The sequence below is a fragment of the Alnus glutinosa genome, chromosome 2 (genome assembly GCF_958979055.1).
Source record: "Alnus glutinosa chromosome 2, dhAlnGlut1.1, whole genome shotgun sequence".
NCBI classification, from domain to species: domain Eukaryota; kingdom Viridiplantae; phylum Streptophyta; class Magnoliopsida; order Fagales; family Betulaceae; genus Alnus; species Alnus glutinosa.
In genome coordinates, this window is record NC_084887.1 from 26,034,044 (window position 1) to 26,053,030 (window position 18,987).

At 35.0% G+C, this 18,987-nt stretch overlaps 2 protein-coding genes and 3 non-coding genes across 5 annotated transcripts; 4 read left to right on the plus strand and 1 right to left on the minus strand.

Annotated features, from left to right (window-relative positions):
• The first annotated feature begins 1,136 nt into the window (after positions 1-1,136).
• TRNAP-UGG (transfer RNA proline (anticodon UGG)) lies at positions 1,137-1,208 on the plus strand. The gene has a single exon. It is a non-coding gene; the product is annotated as a tRNA-Pro (tRNA).
• Positions 1,209-1,478: 270 nt separating this feature from the next.
• LOC133860985 (uncharacterized) lies at positions 1,479-5,693 on the minus strand. The gene is made up of 5 exons (XM_062296674.1): positions 5,282-5,693; positions 4,798-4,912; positions 4,585-4,666; positions 2,494-2,545; positions 1,479-1,702 (listed from the first exon to the last, which is right to left on the minus strand). The coding sequence occupies exons 1-5, from the start codon at positions 5,651-5,653 to the stop codon at positions 1,640-1,642; spliced, it is 684 nt and encodes a 227-aa protein (XP_062152658.1). The 5' UTR covers positions 5,654-5,693; the 3' UTR covers positions 1,479-1,639.
• On the plus strand, positions 2,025-2,096 carry TRNAP-UGG (transfer RNA proline (anticodon UGG)). The gene has a single exon. It is a non-coding gene; the product is annotated as a tRNA-Pro (tRNA).
• A 2,298-nt stretch (positions 5,694-7,991) lies between the features above and the next one.
• TRNAP-UGG (transfer RNA proline (anticodon UGG)) lies at positions 7,992-8,063 on the plus strand. Its single transcript has one exon. It is a non-coding gene; the product is annotated as a tRNA-Pro (tRNA).
• A 1,200-nt stretch (positions 8,064-9,263) lies between these two features.
• On the plus strand, positions 9,264-11,688 carry LOC133861041 (pentatricopeptide repeat-containing protein At1g71460, chloroplastic). The gene has a single exon (XM_062296740.1). It carries the CDS (start codon positions 9,408-9,410, stop codon positions 11,502-11,504), a length of 2,097 nt encoding a protein of 698 aa, XP_062152724.1. The 5' UTR covers positions 9,264-9,407; the 3' UTR covers positions 11,505-11,688.
• Positions 11,689-18,987: the final 7,299 nt, after the last annotated feature.

Genomic DNA, 18,987 nt, shown 5'->3' on the forward strand with positions numbered 1-18,987 from the left:
CTCCTTTCCTTTTTGTTTTCTTGCAACAGATCTCCTTCATCACATCAATGCCAACTTTGTAGAGCTCATTTGGTCCACAAAAAATTCCTGATTCGGATCTAAAAAATATCCGATCTTGGTGGATCTCTGCCCCACTGCTTCAGATGGCGTCTCCTTCACCACTTTACAACTACATCTTAGTCTCACAGGAGATAAGTTAAAATGGGTTTCCTTTGTTGATACTTACAACATCTACCATGGGCAGCTACAACCAGCTTTGCTGGCAACATTCCCGATTGCCTTCTTCGCCTTCGATGATCCCTTTTGAAGTTGTAGCTGGATTGCTATCAAGATTGAATTTTATTTTTGGTCTTTATTAATTTTCTATTTTTGTAACTGCACTTTTTTATTGTATTTTTTCTTACTCATCTAAAAAAAAAAAAAAAAAAACAGAAAGACAATATAAGTAGTTATCTGAAAGAGTGAAATGGCAACTGCCATATGTTACAAGATCAGAATACAAGGAATCAATCTAAAGGATGTGATAATTTCTATCACTATCACATCCACTACCACCACAATCAGAAAACAGCTCATGCAATGCTGCTACCTATAATACCAAATATATCTATCTTTCCTTCCATTTCTACCAAGGGGGAGTCAATTGGATGCCATCGCAGACATGCATATACTATAGAAGATCTATGTGCTCTCAAAATGCATCTAAAGGTTAGAGGAACTTCGATATGGAAACACTAAAAAATTTGTTGTTGCAGCAAGTCAAAGCACTAAAAAAGTTTCAGTTAGATGTAGACAGTCTGTTGAGGACCGCATGGTTACTCAACTTCCGGTACATAGTCCTCCAACAGCTCTAGCGCTCAGCAAAACAAGCCACCTTAAAGTCAAAGGCTGTCGGCGCAGCAGCAGGAGAATATTCCATGCTTGTTTAAACCTTTCCTTCTTCTGAGTTCCAGCTCTACATTTTACTACTCCAAATCACTGGAATCTATTTCAAGCATATAAAGATGAATATATATTTATTCAGGACAGGAGTTGACCAAGCAAGATGCTTAGTGTTTAGGTGACAGTTTGGTCAAAATGAAAGAGATTAATTCCAAAAGGAACTGAGATTACATAATTAGTTAATGATAACAACAGGGCATTTGGTCTAGTGGTATGATTCTCGCTTTGGGTGCGAGAGGTCCCGAGTTCGATTCTCGGAATGCCCCTATTCTTAACACACTTTTTCCCATTTTTGGTTGAACAATAGATTAGGAGAACAGTAAATAAAACCCCTAAGCTATGAGCTTACTGGAACATTTCTTGGAATTTCCTGTTTCTAAGTTATCTAATGTGTTTATATAAAAAGAACATTGTGGCAAGAAAATACAGCATATGAGCACAAACTACATTGAGCAGCAGAAAAAATTTCACTGTTATAATTTAGTTGAAGAAGTGTAGCACCAAATATATTTATATATATAACATAAACAGCAGCATAAAGAATATAATCCATCCTTTACTTAACTTTTTTCTTCAGCAGGGGCAGAATTTACTATACAATTGAACCTACAAATACAATTTGGATATTTATCAAACTTTATATAACAAATAACTATTTCCACTAAAGATGAAGGAATAAATAGCTCGATGGCTTCTCTCATAACCGGTCTGCCAGCTGTGGAAATTGCTGCAAAAGCCAAGTAACACCTCTGATAGCGACCTGTATTCTCATAAGATTTAACTTAGAACGACAGAATTTATGGATAAGCATCAAAACTAAATCCATAAATCACCCATTTTTGCCTTTCAACAAAAAAATTATTCTTATATCAAATGGTTGCCAGGAAGACCATAAGAAATTTTAAACCTAACAAATTGACACCTTGCAACTTTGCACCAAGCATATAAAGATGAATATATATTTATTCAGGACAGGAGTTGACCAAGCAAGATGCTTAATGTTTAGGTAATAGTTTGATCAAAATGAAAGAGATTAATTCCAAAAGGAACTGAGATTACATAATTAGTTAATGATAACAACAGGGCATTTGGTCTAGTGGTATGATTCTCGCTTTGGGTGCGAGAGGTCCCGAGTTCGATTCTCGGAATGCCCCTATTCTTAACCCACTTTTTCCCATTTTTGGTTGAACAATAGATTAGGAGAACAGTAAACAAAACCCCTAAGCTATGAGCTTACTGGAACATTTCTTGGAATTTCCTGTTTCTAAGTTATAGTACATGGGTTATCAGAATTATGAGTATATCAGGGATGATATACAAGCAGTCTCTTTCCATTTATTTTGTTCATTGGGTGCATGTCTCTTAATTCATGCAATCTCAAACCACTTAGTGGAGTTGAGCATGGTTTGTATTGGACATACCAAACATACTCAAGTCAATTTATCTTCATTTTTTTTTTCTTGTTTTGCAGTCTCTAAGTGAAGACATTAGTGTATGACTTGGCATCTAAAGGATAATATGTGTGTATGCACGATTCACTAATTTACATACCAGAGCCGCCTCCCCAGGTTTGATCGCAGGTTCTACACTGTCTCTCCCATAACTGTATTTTTTTTTTAAAAAAAAAAAAAAAAAAAACAAGGTCAGTCTCCCAACAAAATGTAAGTATTCTTTCCAGATTGCTTGCATGGTACATAAAAGTTATAAGCATCTCTTCAACTATATGATGGTAGTTTCTTATTGAAACAAGTTTTGAACGTAAATCGCTTTCTTGAGCTTGCATACCAAGTTAGGATTCATAGGAGAAGAGAAGCCTGGAGGATAAACCGTTTCAAGTTTCAACAAAAACTAGAGCAAACATATAATATCGAATTGGAAATTGTAGCCAAGCATCGCACATTGGTTCTATTCCCGAACTTGGTACTATCTTTACTAAGCCAACCGTGGCTTAGAAATAGCCCAATCAGCTACAAGTACAAAATGGAAACAGGTCTCCACGAGACACCTTTAGTAGTAAGTGAACCTTGGTTTCATTGATCCAGTACGGCCACATTATGTTTGTTGATTCCACAAGGCCATGTATGGCCTTAATTTACTGAACTGAGAGATCTCGATCAGCTGTGTCTGCTGATGAGTCGGAGTTCCAAGAAGGTAAGAACTCCAACCTCTCTATTTACTATTTAGTTCCTCCCAGGCGTTGATATCGCCACTCCCCTCTCTTTGTTGACCGAACACAGCCCTATAAAGGGGGTCTCTTTTTTCTTGGAGAAAGGCAGTATGTCGTAGAATTTTAATTTTGAATTTGCAGCAAAAAAATTCAGTATATAAGCTTCATAATAGAGCCAAAAATCTAGTTTTTCTTCTATTTTCTTTTCTACTCTTTTTCTTCCTCACAATGCCCTAAAAGTCAAAATTAATTAAGGAAAAAAGGGGGGAACTTGTTCATTAATCTAGCAGTATTACCCTGAAATGTTCTCAATTTCTCATTCAAAGAGGAAATTTGCACCCTTGAAACTAAAATGGAAAATCAGAGTGAGATCAGAGCCACAAGAAGTGTGTTCTGAACAAAAAACATGGCTTCAAATGTTCAGCACAGATGGTAATGCAGTTTTCTTTTTTATTAGAGACTAGTTCATCGAACAATATGATAAAAATTGTAGCTTACGTTATTCAATGAGAAGGCAAGCACCACTGAATTTCTAAAGCACTTAACCAAAGAAATTTTTCAACTAAGTTTTCCTCATAATTTTTAATCACATATAAGTCCTGAAGAAGAGGACCACTATTGACTATCTTATACAGTGAGACTAACTTTCCCCCCTTGTGTAATTGGCAACCAGTGAATGATAGCTCTCCAGAAACCTCGGCGAAAAGGGATTGCATTTTTTGAAGGGTTTCTTCTTTTTTGCATTTCTTTGGTCGTTCAAGAAGAAAGGAACAGAGAGAGCAAGGGTTAACATAATAATGCAGATTTTTATTATTGATTTGGTGGCACCATGGAGATCTACATCCTAACTTCAAAATCTGCAAACTCTAGAGAAACTTAATCCCCAAAATTAATACAAAAATATGGCATAAGCAGTAAGCCCTTCATACTTGGTACTCATATTATAATTGGATTTAAAAAGAATTAGCCAAGTAATTTAATAACAACCACATCCAAAAAAATAATTTATGTGGAATAGCAATTTCCCCCAATGCTTGAGTTTAGATCAAGGAAGATAAAAGTTCCATGACACATATCACCTTTTGCGTAGAGATTATACACGCCAACTTCTAAGTTCAAATACTGGCACATGAGGCAAGTTATTTAATTGTTATATTGAAAAGATTTTTTTTTTTACCTGGTTTAAGCAAGATTTGATGTTGTGTTAGCACTCATTTATGCTACCTCAAAGATATATAGAAAGTGAAGAAATATTGGGCTCTCACAGCCAACATCTTATGTTTTCAACCCAGAATATTCATATAATTTTTTATTTTATTTTATTTTTTTTTGTGGAAACCAAACTTTATTTGCAAAGAATAACTTTAAAATTAAGGCTTAGAGAAATTATCTTACAGCAGATTCTTTCAACAAGGTTTGGATAATGCACTGTGAGTACTTGTAAACTATAGATTCAACATAAAAGTCTCACTTACACTATTTGTCTCTTTTTATTCACGACCTCCAACCGATAAAAGCTGCATCCTTTGCTAAAAGGAAAAGGCCTCCCCTTCCATTCTGAAGTTATTTCCTATATATTAGTCATGTTCAAAAAAACAAAAATCTAAGCAGGTAACTGATACTCTCATTACTCACTATATATATAAGATGAAAGAGGTTAAAAAACATAGAATAGTTTTTCAACATACCCAAATGCCATGTCACCCCAACTGCTGAGGAATCCTCCGTAGACAAGTCATCAATAACAAATTGGAGGTCTGTGCTAACAGAACCAATGAACTTTTTGAAGAACTCCAGGATTTCCTACATAATAATTGAAGCACAAACTGAATCATGAGAGACATAAATAAACAGGCCAACTACTTTTAGGCAACATTTTAACCACTTTTTCATGGCAACTTGAAGCCATGCATGAAAATATGATATAGCCATGATCGTCAAACACCAATTACTTCAAAAGCTTAAGCTGATTAAAAATAGTAAATTTAATTATTTAATTGATATAGTATAGGCATGAACTCACGTGAAAATGAGAACTAAAATATAGAATCAAGGATGGACCTGGAGACCTTTGGTTGGATTCTACAATAAATTACCAGTTATCCCAAAAACGGGTTGCGCCCACATCGGATATTTGCAACATTGACAAACAGAGCGAAAAGGTAACCGTACCTTGCGACCAACGAAAGGACGAGGAAAGATAAGGTCCTCGTAGACGCAGTTGTCGGCAATGAGGTCCTCCACGGAGGCCAAATCACGGCCGTTGATTCCCGCGTAGAAGTTCCTCACAACGTCCGCCGCGGATTCTACCCCGTTCTCGTCATCACCACCAACAATCGTTGTTGGTGGTGGCGGCGACGATGCAACAGCTACCGTCGGATCGTCTGCCGATGAGACCCTAGTAACGGTCTGTGGAAGCCATCTTCTTCTACTACCTCTTGTGTTCCTAGTAACGAATTTAGGAAGGGTTTTGGTTGTGTGGTAAGGAAGAAGAGGTGAAGGAGAAATGAGAGATAAAGCAGAGTACTTCAGAAGCGTGAGCATGGTTGGTTTGTTGGTCGGTTGATTTAATGGGGCATTGCTATTTCGGTTGATCTTTAGAATTTTATTTTAAACAAATGAATGTATGATATTTTATCGCTTTAGTATTTATAATTTTTAAAATATTATTAAGTCATCATAAATATGATCAACAATAAATTAGTAACTTTCTCTTTATTTTTTAATGACATTCACCCTGAATATCTAAAATATTAACAATTATATTTTATTAAATAATTTAAAATTTATTATTTTAATTTTCCTTCAGTTTATTATATTAATTAAATTGTATATATAATAGAATCTAAATCATTTCATTGAGTTATGAAATAACTTAAAAAAATTACACACTTTTTTTTTTTAAAAAAAAAAATTAAAATTAGATGATTCAAAAGTTACTAGATCTTGCTATGTCAACTTTGAGGGATATTTATAGGATTACAGATGAAAATATGAGTGGATAATAGTCGTTCGTATCCGCAATCCGTACGTACCCGCAATTTACATATGCGGATAGCAATTTCAGAGTATACAGACGTGTTTCTTTTATATATAATACATATTTAATTAAATCACTAAAAAAAGGTTATTTTGAATTTGTTAGTTTATGACCTAACTTTTAGGTTACGTTAGGTTTTTTTTTCTCACTATTATCTTAAAGTTATACATCACTACAATTTCTTTTTTCTTTTCTTTTATTTGGGTAATCTAAATCCTAATTACTCTATAAAACAATGATCATCTATGGTTGATAATCGTGAATTGTATAACAAACGAAATCTTAATTTATTTAAGATTGCATATAGTAATAACTGCGTTATTTAATTTTGTATATAAATTTAAATAGTAATCTAAAACGTCTATTACCTCATATGCAGATAGGAGATAATAACTACAATATCCGCGTGAATACAAATACCTAAAAACGATACCGCATTATACAGATAAGGATATTACTAATAAGCGCATCTATATTTTTACTCCTAATAGGTATGTTGGTGTGATATGTAGCATTTTTCTAGAAATTACATCTATTCAATCGATCTCTTAAGATAAAAATTAAATCCAAAAAAAAAAAAAAAAAAGAGAGAAAAAAAAGTAGCTATCCAACTTTTATGCATGGCCAATCGCCATGGCCGTGGTATGTGGAATTATATATATATATATATATATATATATATATATATATATATATATATATATATATATATATATATATATATATATATATATATATATATATATAAAATTAATTAATTAATTAATCTTACACGTTGACTTTTTATCAACTTCTTCGTCTTTTCATGGTGTTTTCATAATTAAGAAGCAATTTTCCAAGGAGACAAAAGGTTATATTTGTGGAGCTTATTTATTTACATGCCTTTTATCATGGAATTAAAAAAATAAATAAATAAATAAAAAAATAAAAAAATTAGATGCATTTATAACAATGAATAATGGAGTCTTCTTTATTTTTCACGTAAATACAAAATCTCAAATATAACGACATAGTATGGAGCAATTCGTGAACCCATAAATAGTATCATTTTAAAGATTCTAAAAAATTTTGAAGTTGTCAAAATCTCTCCAAAAAAATTAAGGTAAATCCGCCTTTAGCCATGGAGGTCAACCTCCATTGTCCGTGACGATAATGGAGGTTAAACCTACAAGGGGTTGGACCTCCATGACCCTCTTATATGGCCTTGTGCGGCACTTATATTGGAGAAATATCACACATCTAATGGTCACAGAAGCATCTTGTTTGGCCAGCTGAGAGGATATAAACCGATAAAACCCTTCATATTCCTCGCCTCCTTTTATTCCTATCTTTCATAAGCTGTTGAATAGATATCTATCTCTTCTCTATTTTTTTTTTTTTTTTTATCTTATGCCTACTTTTCTTACGTCGTTCTATTATCCAAAAAAGTAAAATAAAATAAAGAGATGTATTCTGTGTTATTCTTTTATACATTTTTTTTTTTGACAAATTCATTATTAAGTTTGTGAATTCTACATAATAATGGCGAATTTGCACATTTATCGTACAGAAATGAACTTAGTCAAAGAAAAACCATGTTGGTAACTGATTTCATTTCTTTAAACGTTTTCCCTCTTAGTTCCAACTCTAAATTTTACTACTCCAATCACTGGAATCCATTTCAAGCATAAACATATATATATATATATACATGTGCAGGACAGGAGTTGAACAACCAAGATGCTTAGGGTTAAAATTCAATTACCAAACGCACCATTAGTGTTTAGGTGACAGTTTGGTCAAAATGAAAAAGGTTAATTCCAAAAGAAACTGAGATTAGATAATTAGCAAGACATAACAACAGGGCATTTGGTCTAGTGGTATGATTCTCGCTTTGGGTGCGAGAGGTCCCGAGTTCGATTCTCGGAATGCCCCTTATCCTTATTCCCACTTCTTCCGGTTTTTGGTTTAACAATTGATGACCTCGCTTCACGCCAGGTGGCTTTTGCTCATGCTACATATATTATCTTAAAATAATAATAATAAAAAAAACTTTGATAGCGAACGCTAATCTCATAGGAATTCGCTTAGAACCATAAAAATTATGGATTAGCATAAAAACTAAATAGATAAATCAACCGTTTTAAATTTTTGCCTTTCAACACAAAATTTGTTTTTATATCAATTGGTTGCCAAGAAGAAGACCATAACAAATCTTAAATCAATAAAATTGACACACTGCCGTATGTGATGGATCACTATTAAATTTTGATTTAATAGTAATTTTAAAAATTACATCAAATTTTAAAAAATAAAATGACGATCCCTACCATTAATCCATTTTGTGTATATATTAATGCTAGGGACCATTATTTATTTCTCTAAATTTGATGTAATTTTTAAAATTACTGTTAAATCAAAATTTAATAGTGATACATCACATATGACAGTGTGCCAATTTTGTTGATGTTAGATTTGTTATGGTCTTCTTGGCAACCAATTGATATAAAAACAAATTTTGTGTGTATATATATATATATTTTTTTTTTATCAGAAACTCTATCTTCATTCATTCAGAAAACCTCAAATGGCCAAATTACAGTGAACATAAAGATTTCCTAAAAAGACTCCCTAAACACAAAGCCAGAAACTGACTTGGGAGCAACTATCAAAACAAATACAAAGATTACATGGACAATAATAAATAACCTCTCTTTACAATGAAAATCACTAAAAAAACTAAGAGAGAGCAGATTTAAGCTAAAAGAGCCATAAGATCCAGCAATCCTTGAACATGCATCAGGCAAACTGCGAGAATTAACCTAAAAAAGCAAAAAACAAGACAATAATAAAAACCAACAACAAAGGTTCGGTCAGGGGAGAGGAGGGGGTGCCGCAAACAGAAAAAATGTCAGATCCGCCGCCAAGCGCTAGAACAGCGCATGGCGTGTGCGAGCCATGCACCGATGTGCTAGGGTTGGTGGGGAACACACATGCTAGAGGGAGATAAATGTTATTTCTTCAATTCTCTCTAACTCCAACAATTTTTTTAAAAATCAACCATTAAATATGTAGAACGCAAGTATAAAAACCAGATTCAATAAATGATTTGAGAAAATGTTGAATGAGAATTCAACAGGAGCCGGAGACGGGCTTATAAGTCCCAGATGCTAATCTTATAAACCACTAATCAAGCAGATAAACAAATACGAATACCTGTGATTACAATTCTATCGTCAGAACCACACAACTCACTGTTGTGTCCGAAAAGACACATCCATGGAAGGCACCATTTCATGGACTCTACCTCTACAGCTTCACGTTTTCCCCTCAAATCCCTTCACTAGCAAACGCCGCCACTTCAGAACCAAAGCCTCAACAAAATCCCCACGAATTCGAACCCATAAACCGCCGCCACCACCACCACCACCAAAAAACACCCACCACCACAAAAAAACATCTAAATTTCCCCCGAAAAGAGCTCCACAACCATTTTCCCAAAAGGATGCATTCCCAGAATCCTTACCACTCCACACCAAAAACCCACGTGCCATATACAAGGACATCCAGAGATTCGCTACGCAAAACAAGCTCAAACAAGCGCTCACCATCTTGGACTACTTGGACCAACAAGGCATCCCAGTTAACCCCACCACATTTTCCTCTCTCATCGCCGCATGTGTTCGAACCAAATCCTTAACTGAAGGGAAGCAAGTACACACGCATGTACGAATAAACGGGCTTGAAAACAACGAGTTTTTACGTACGAAACTCGTGAACATGTACACGGCTTGCGGGTCAGTCGAAGATGCACAGCAGTTGTTTGATGAATGTTCTAGCAAAAGTGTGTATTCGTGGAATGCATTGCTTCGAGGTAATGTGATATCGGGTAAGCGGCGTTATGGTGATGTGCTTTCGACATATATGGAAATGCGAGCATTGGGGGTCGGATTGAACATTTATACTTTCTCTAATGTCATCAAGAGCTTCGCAGGCGCATCAGCACTTTGGCAGGGTTTAAAAGCTCATGCCCTTTTGATAAAGAATGGTTTTGTTGATAGTTCGATTCTTCAGACGAGTTTGATTGATATGTACTTTAAATGTGGAAAAATTAAGCTTGCCCGTCGCATCTTTGAAGAAATTGGAGAGAGAGATGTTGTTGTTTGGGGAGCGATGATTGCAGGTTTTGCACACAATAAACTGCAAATGGAAGCTTTGGAGTATGTCAGGAGGATGGTAGAGGAAGAAATAAGGCCAAATTCAGTTATACTGACTACAATACTTCCTGTCATTGGAGATGTTTGGGAACATAAACTAGGCCGGGAGGTTCATGCTTATGTTGTAAAGGCAAAGAGTTATTCGAGGCAGATTTTCATTCAGTCTGCCTTGATTGACATGTATTGCAAGTGTGGTGACATGGTGTCGGGGAGAAAGGTCTTTTATGGATCAACAGAGAGGAATACTATTTGTTGGACTGCTTTAATGTCGGGTTATGCCTTGAATGGGAGGCTCGAGCAGGCTGTGAGATCAATAATTTGGATGCAGCAGGAAGGGTTTAGGCCTGATGTTGTGACGGTTGCCACTGTTCTTCCAGTTTGTGCAGAGTTGAGGGCTCTAAAACAAGGGAAGGAGGTTCATGCTTATGCTTTGAAGAATTGGTTCCTACCTAATGTATCTATTGTTTCCTCCTTGATGGTAATGTACTCAAAGTGCGGTATCTTGGAATATTCTTTAAATTTGTTTGATGGTATGGAACAGAGGAATGTGATCTTGTGGACAGCCATGATTGATTCATACAGAGAACATGGGAATCTAAATGAAGCACTTGGAGTGTTTAGGTTGATGCAGTTGTCAAAGCACCGGCCAGATTCAGTTACAATGGCAAGGGTATTGAGTGTTTGTGGTGAAGTAAAAATTTTGAAGCTTGGGAAGGAGATTCATGGACAAGTCTTGAAGAAGAATTTTGATTCTATCCATTTTGTTTCTGCTGAACTTGTTAAAATGTATGGGAGTTGTGGACTAGTTGATGAGGCAAAGTTGGTTTTTGATGCAATCCCCGTTAAGGGGTCAATGACATGGACTGCAATTATAGAGGCATATGGATACAATAACCGATGTCAAGAGGCAATGGATCTTTTTGATGGGATGAGATCGGGTGGTTTTACTCCAAACCCTTTCACTTTCAAAGTGGTTCTATCTATTTGTGATCAAGCTGGATTTGTTGATGAAGCTTGCCAAATATTTAATTTAATGCATCGTAGCTATAAAATTAAGGCATCTGAGGTACATTATTCTATAATAGTTGGACTTCTTACCCGTTTTGGTCGCATCAAGGAGGCTCAAAGATTTGTACAGATGAGTTCTTCCTCATTATAACTAAGAGGCGATGGGGCCTTCACTCTCTTGTTTAGTTTCATCAAGTTCGTTCCTGAAACTTGCTTATGAATAACCCATAGCTCAGTAATGTGCAAATGTATAGACCTGTTGTAACTTAATGCATCGCATCTTTGTCTCAGTATTTGTCTATTTTGATTGAGGATGGAAAGCATTGGTCTTGAAATCTCTGAATCTACAATAAGGACAGTGGCATGTATGTATAATCTTATATGCTTGTATTTTGTAAAGATCTTGGCCATGGGTCCTTACAAGCTAGGGCCAGTTAACGGTTATATGCGGACTCTCCTAGAAACAAATGCTCTTGTATTCCTTTGTACTCCTAAAAGCCTTGCAATTTTATTAAAAGTTCAATCCATCTTTGTGAACCTCATACAAAACTTTGGTAATGGATTAATAGAAACTTTTAATTTCAAAAGAAGATATATAATCAATAATGTTAAGACAGTTTCTGGTACAGTGATACAAGCTATTGTAAAGTCCTTTCTTCACTCCTGTAAAATAATAAATATTAGCAAAAAAGCTTGTAGGGGGTGCCAATTAGACCTACTCCGATGTCTAAGTCAGTTTTTTTGGGAGAATTCAAATCAAGTCTGTATATCAAAATTCATCTAAAAAATACTTGATAGTTTGTACCTATTTATAGATGAGATTTCAACCGTTCACTCCAGATCAGGTGGGAACTGATTCCCTGATTTCGAGATTTCTTCCCGGCCTATCCGTGATCCGTACAGTCCGAATATCCCGGGATTTTATGCTTCCGAGATACTCCTGGCTTCTTGTGAAATTGTTTCTTGATGAGCCTTAGCCTTAACCTTCTAACATAATTGGTTTTTTAGGATTAATATATGTAAATGGGCTTTGTATGTGAATGAGAAATACTTGACATCCCAACACTTTTTTAAAAAATTTGATTTCAACTTGATGTGTTACAATTCTATGAGATTGTGACACATTTCTCATGAGATTTCGTGATTGAATGTTTACTCTAAATTAGTTATCTGAAAAGTGTTCATTTTTTTCCCACCTTTTTATTTTGGTTGTCTTTGGAAAGTGTTTAGACTTGGAGTTTGCAAATGAAGAAAGAGAATGGGCGGGCTGTGTTTGGGCCAAGGCTGAAAAGTTGTTCAAAGCCCAAAGAAGTAGCCTTGTCTGTTGTCTCGGACTTTTCCTCATAAGTAGCATGGTTTTGTTGGGTGTAACGTAAGCCCAACCAAGATCTATTCGAAATCTGTTTCTTTTTTTTTTCTTTTTTCTTTTTTAAGTAAATGCTATCCACACATTATATAATGGGCTTTTTAGGCCTATTTTAATCTTTTGGGCTTTCTTTGAGTTTCCATTAAGACATATTTTAAACATTTTTTTAGCCTATTTTTAGTGTTTTAGATGAAATTCATATCCTTATTCTTGATTCCACATTCCAACTTAAAAATAACCAAAAAAAGAAAAGAAAAGAGAGAAAGAAACGAACACCCTATGATGTGTTCATCCAAAAAATACAAATTACAAAGCACAGTTAGTGAATTTGTTTATATATATATGAGATTAGTTACTAGAATCATAGAATGCGCGCACAAAGATAAAGATAGAGATAAATAATAATAAACAAAAAGAAGATAGCCAAAGAATGAAAGTTATATATACAAAGGAAAATGCTCTATTTCTCAAATTTTTATCTCCAAAAGTGGTTCCCAAATAATGTGTCATCATCCCATGAGATAGGGGTGGGCGTCGGTTCGGTAGGCGGTTAAGTCGGTTAACCGACTTTTGTCGGAATGTAGTCGGTGAATTTATTTCGGTTAAGTCGGTTAAGCGGTTAATAGGCGATCGGTTTAGTCGGTAAAGCGGTTAATAGGCGGTCGGTTAAGTCGGTAAGGCGATTAATAGGCGGTCGGTTAAGTCGGTTAAATCGGTTAACATTCGGTTAAAATGGGTAATGAAACGACGTCGTTTTGATTTTTTTAAAGGAAAAAAAAATGATCATACGTTTCGTTCTTACTAAAACGACGTCGTTTCGTTTTATGTCGGTTCGGTTAATCGGTCGGAATAGAATTCGGTTCGGTTCGGTTCGGCTGCCGATCCGGCTTTCGGAATAAAATTTTATACCGACTACCGAACCGAAATTAGTCGGTTAAAGTCAGTAGGCGGTCGATGTCGGTTCGGTTCGGTTCGGTAAGCGGTCGGTAGGCGGTAGGCGGATAATTTGCCCACCCCTACCATGAGATGATGACACATTTTTCAAAATGATAGATCACATGAGATTGTAACACATCATTTGAGAACCAAATTTTTAAAAAAAAAAATTGAGATGTGTAACACTTCTCATATACAAATAGAATTACATTAGTTATTGCTTGATGTATCTTATTGATGCAGCAAGAGAGGGTTAGAATATTGCACTTTTCAGATGCAAATAAGTGCCCCTTTGGCTGCAAATAAGTGCAATCGGTAATGGAGTAAGAGGAGCAGCCAAAGGGCTTGTAGTGGGATTACCCAAGGCACCAACAAAAGAAGATTCTATTTGGGTAGTAGTTGACTGGCTGAAAAACCCCCCACTTTGTCCCAATGAAGATTAAGGACTTCATGGAGAAGCTGACAAAATTCTATGTCCAAAACATAATTCGATTGCACGGAGTGCCAACCGCCATTGTGACAGATCATGAACCCTAATTTACCTTGAGGTTTTGAAAAAGGTTGCAAAAGGAAATGGGAACGCAGTTAAAGTTCAGTAGTTCAAGTCTTCAAGACACAAGAGAGACTTATTTGTGATCTATTTTGACGTCAATTGTTAACAAAAAAAACTTATTTATAATACGGTGGTAATTTGAGGGAGTCAGATATCACTATTTAAGGTTTGGTGGCATAAATACCAAAATGGTGTAGTTCATAAAGCAAAAAAATGTATTTTTAGCTTGAAGTTATGTTTAAACACCAGCCTTTTTTTCAAAATTAGACAGAATAAAACTAATGTATCAAAAATTTAAGCAAAATGGAAAACCACTTGAATTCTTATATATATATATATATATATATATATAGAACAAAATGGATAAAAATATAACACCAAACCAGATTTAAAACCATTTTAGGGGAGCTTGACTATTCTAGCTAGGTTGGGTAGGTTATAATTTAACCACTCATTTCCCCAAAAGGTTAGTGGACGGTTGGGGGAAATAGCTTTGGTCAATCTTTGTCGGTCCTTTTACCTAGGGTTGTGTCTTGGACTACTGTTGGTCAATCTTTGTGTTTGTGGGGGCTACAGTCAGGGAGACTGAGAGAGAGTAAAATCTGACTCGGGGCACCGGCCTTCTTCCTATTTGCCCCCACAGAATCCTGAGGATTGCGCTGATATATGGGCACTTGATAAATTAATGGATCATTCTCCATTTAATTTGAGTCAAAAGGAAAATAATTGGCTTTGTTACTCTATGGCAACATATATCGACATCACCTCTTTGTATGTGTTGCAGCTGTTTCCCTCCCTATCCCTGATGTTGTTGGCTTAATTAATTTATGTTACAAATTACGGGCATGTTTGGAAATGCCCTTTGGTGTATATTTTACTCAATACCGAAAATCAAACGCACATGTGTTTGTTAATGTTTTCAAAAAAATATAATATACTTGTACACCTAACTCTTCCCAATTCTAAAAATAACTATTTAGAAAATGTTGATCGACGTTGACAGAATTAATTCTTAGGCAAGAGAAATGGACTTGATGGTCGATCTAGAGAACAAAATTTTTTTTGGCAAAAGTGATCACGTTATTTTGTAAGTACAGGTCGGACCACGAACGTAGGTGTGAAAACAACCGTAAAAGGCCCTAATTTCAAATTTCAAACCAAAATTAAGCAGCCCCAAAAGGGGTTATCAAACGGGCCCACATTTGATATTTTTATCACATAATTATCTTACAATTTTGATGTGTCCGGCCGTTCCAATCAATTCTTAAACTAGTTTTTTTTTTTCTTTCTTTTTAATTAAAATAATAATAAAAAAAAAAAATGAAAGAATTTGTTGAGATTGTCAAATCTAACATTACAAGATAAGTTGTATGATAAAATATGATTTATAGGATTATATATTGAAAATAAATGAAGGTTTTTATTTAACGACACTAGCTACAACGTTAGACTATCCCTGATTCCTTTCCCATGAAGCGGGACTGCTGCTTAATTCCCACGTCCTAAAACCTAGAATGGAACATGCACCCTACTAGTCTATATCATAGGTTTATCCAAAACCTATATTTATTATTGTCGGTGGACAAAAAAGGTTTTGCTCTTCATTCAGTGAACGACGAGTGGGTAAATTGATCGATGTGATTAGGAACCCTAAAAGTCGCACCCCCAGGTTAAATCGCATTGCTTGGCACCAGAAAATGGTGTACTTTTCCTTCTTCATCATAAGCTTTAGGCCAATGTGCTCGATTATCTTGTGCTTTTTAAGTATTCAATCTCAGCTGATTGAGTGGATAATGAGCTATGAAATTATTATTCAAAAGAAAGAAAGCAAATATATACCGGAATTTTTTTTTTTGTCAAAAAATATATTTCTTCGCATATATTTTCACCGAGTTGATGACATAAAAAATAAATAAATAAATCTAGTAAAGCAGTAATTAATTACAATCTATAATCTTTGGATATATACTGAAATCATATAAAAATAAAAAATAAAAAATTAATGAGTGCACTGTAATAAGTTAATGTAATTTGATTTACAAATAAGATTTGAAGTTCCTGCAGAAAATGTTTTCAACCCCCCACCCCCACAAATAAGAAAAGAAAGAAAAGAAAAAGAGAAACACGTGGCTTTCACCAGGATAGCTTTCTCCATGTGGGTCAAGCAGCAGCTCCTGGTGAACGCGGAGATCGTACCTGTACGTGTACATAGAAATTAAGCCCATATTCAAAATAAAAATGAGAAGTTCTCACTAAATATTGATGGTAATGTTGATTATCTTTTATTAATTATTATTATATATATATATATATATGGAGATGGTTGAAGCTTAGCATGATCCAGCTGTTCCCAAACTCTGAGGTTGAAAAATCCTTATCAAAACCAAAAATGGCATGCGCAGGCTGATTGGAAAATTGAATGCTATTGATCGAGTTGGTGGCCGCAAAAAGAAAGAAAGGGAGGAAATTGGCCTGTGAACGAAGAGTTTTGTGGGAAAGCCAATTATAACAACAAAATAAGTCCCTAAACCATATTAATTAACCTCTCTATTAATTATCTCTACCATCTTGACGAATGGCATGGATCGAGTATGACACCCACTCATGAAATATGGACCCTACATAATGGCCTTTTGTGGGCGCTTTCGATGGTTGATGTGTTAGCAAGTGTAAGGGGCAAGATCAATAACATGAAATGATTAATTATGTGCATTTTGGTGCCTGTAAGAATTCCAAAAAATCCCTATTTTGATGAAATTATTTGTTGTCGATCTACACAAATATTAACTTGTTTTTAACATTAGCTTCGACTTTCTGTCGACGTTAATAGTCACTTAATTAGTAGCATCGATTGTTAAAAGTCGGCACTAATAATCCATTATTAGGGGCGACTTTTGGTCCGTCGCTAATAAACGAATTTATTGTACGGTGGCCGGTGGCACTTGAATACTGGACTCCTAATGATCCTGAGTTATGTTGCAAGTGCAGTAGGTAGAGCTTTTGATACGGATGCTTTGGCAGCAGCCAAAAAAAACAAAATTAGTTTTGCTCGAGTTTGTGTGGAAATGATTGCATTTGATATTGATCATATCATTATCTAATCTTGTACTCGAGTGATTTCTTGTTTTTTTTCGTAATGTAGAAGGAATATATGGTTCTATTTCTCATAGTTGCAACACTTTTCCGAGGTTGAGAACATTCAGTCATTTTTCAGAAGGCCTTAATTATACGACGCAGATTGATATTGTGTATATATATAATGTGAATGGAATATTACTAATTAATACAACATTTATAGAATGTAGATTGATCCATTACACTATCAGGGGTTTCCAACCATTGCTAGTTGGCCTAGAAAGAAAGAAAAGAAGGGGTCAAATACATTGTGGGTAACTGTGATTTAACGCGTTATCAAATATACGGACCATTAATTCCATTTAAAAAACTATAACATATGGTACTTAATTGTACAAATTTAATAAATGCAAAATAGTATATTTTAACGGCTTGCCATGTTAAACTAATCAGTAACTGTCACATGTTTCATATGCCTCATTAATATTATTTAAAATTTGATTTCTTTAAAAACAAATCAAGGGTGGGCCGGCCAGGGGGTGGTTCGATCGGCCACCCCCTTGGCTATTTTTTCTTTTTTTGAGGGGTGTTCCATCACCCCGTTTGGCTAAGAGGCCGTATCAGCCACCCCAAATGGCCAAAAAATAAATAAATGTGGGGATGATTTTGGCCACCTCTCTCTCTCTCTCTCTCTCTCTCTCTCTCTCTCTCTCTTCTTCTTCTTCTTCTTTTCATTTGGACGTAGCCGAACTGTCCCTAATGCCGGCCATCGTCCGCATTTGCATCCACGAATAGCGAATAGTAGATAACGGATAGTTGCTGATCGCAAATGCGGACAGTTAGTATCCGCTCGCATGTACACATCTGTAGTAGCCAGGATCACCCTTGAGGACCTCATGGATTAACATAACCTTAAAATTAAGGTTTTTCTTTGGTTGCGCTAGGTACGAGCTAGAGCTTGTCAGTAAGAACTTTAATGGGATGTGTGGGTGCATTGTTTTTCAAAAAAAAAAGAAAAAAAATTATTGGTATTTGCAATTTTTTTTTAAAAAAAAATCAGATTTTATTCAACTTTTTCTAATTTTGTTTTAGGAAGTCAAACCATCCAAACATTTTTTTTTAATTTTATTTTGCCTCGGAATTCACGCAGTAAATTATAGTTGAATTTAAATTTCAAAAAATCGAAAACCCGGACGTGCCATAAACTATTTTTTGTTGAAATCATATATTAAAAAATTGTATTCGTATTAACATATATTAGTGGCCGGCAGAGAAATATTCACTATTTTTGGTATAATGGTATAGTACTACTCTAGAGAAATATTGCATGTGACTTTTTTTCTTGACATTATCCTCAAACCTGCAAGAGAGGTATTTATTAATAGATCGACGTTTAATTTTCCGATGATCCAAAAGAAAATTAAAAGGCTGGAGGCTCAATTGGTTGTTGTATTTGTGTGTGTTTCATGCAGGGGCTACGTGTTCAATCTCCAATATTTTTTATTTGTTTTTTTTTTTTAAAAAAAATCTCTCTCTCTCTCTCTCTCTCTACATATATAACTCTTTCAAAATCAAATATTAATATTTGTAGTGATGGTATTATATATATTGGAACAAAAGTAAATCAATATATTCAGGTGTAACACATAGGAAAAAGCTCTGTAGCAAAGAGAGCAATAAGATAAGCTTTATTTGTATGCTTCC

What these genes read in the sequence shown, in the direction of transcription:
- LOC133861041 (XM_062296740.1), top strand. Translation starts at nt 9,408, where the DNA reads ATGGAAGGCACCATTTCATGGACTCTACCTCTACAGCTTCACGTTTTC.
- LOC133860985 (XM_062296674.1), bottom strand. Translation starts at nt 5,653, where the DNA reads ATGCTCACGCTTCTGAAGTACTCTGCTTTATCTCTCATTTCTCCTTCA. An exon ending in TGGGGTGACATGGCATTTGG is followed by an intron (nt 4,667 to 4,797) that starts GTATGTTGAAAA and finishes AAATAACTTCAG; the next exon opens with AATGGAAGGGGAGGCCTTTT. An exon ending in AATAAAAAGAGACAAATAGT is followed by an intron (nt 2,546 to 4,584) that starts GTAAGTGAGACT and finishes AAAAAAATACAG; the next exon opens with TTATGGGAGAGACAGTGTAG.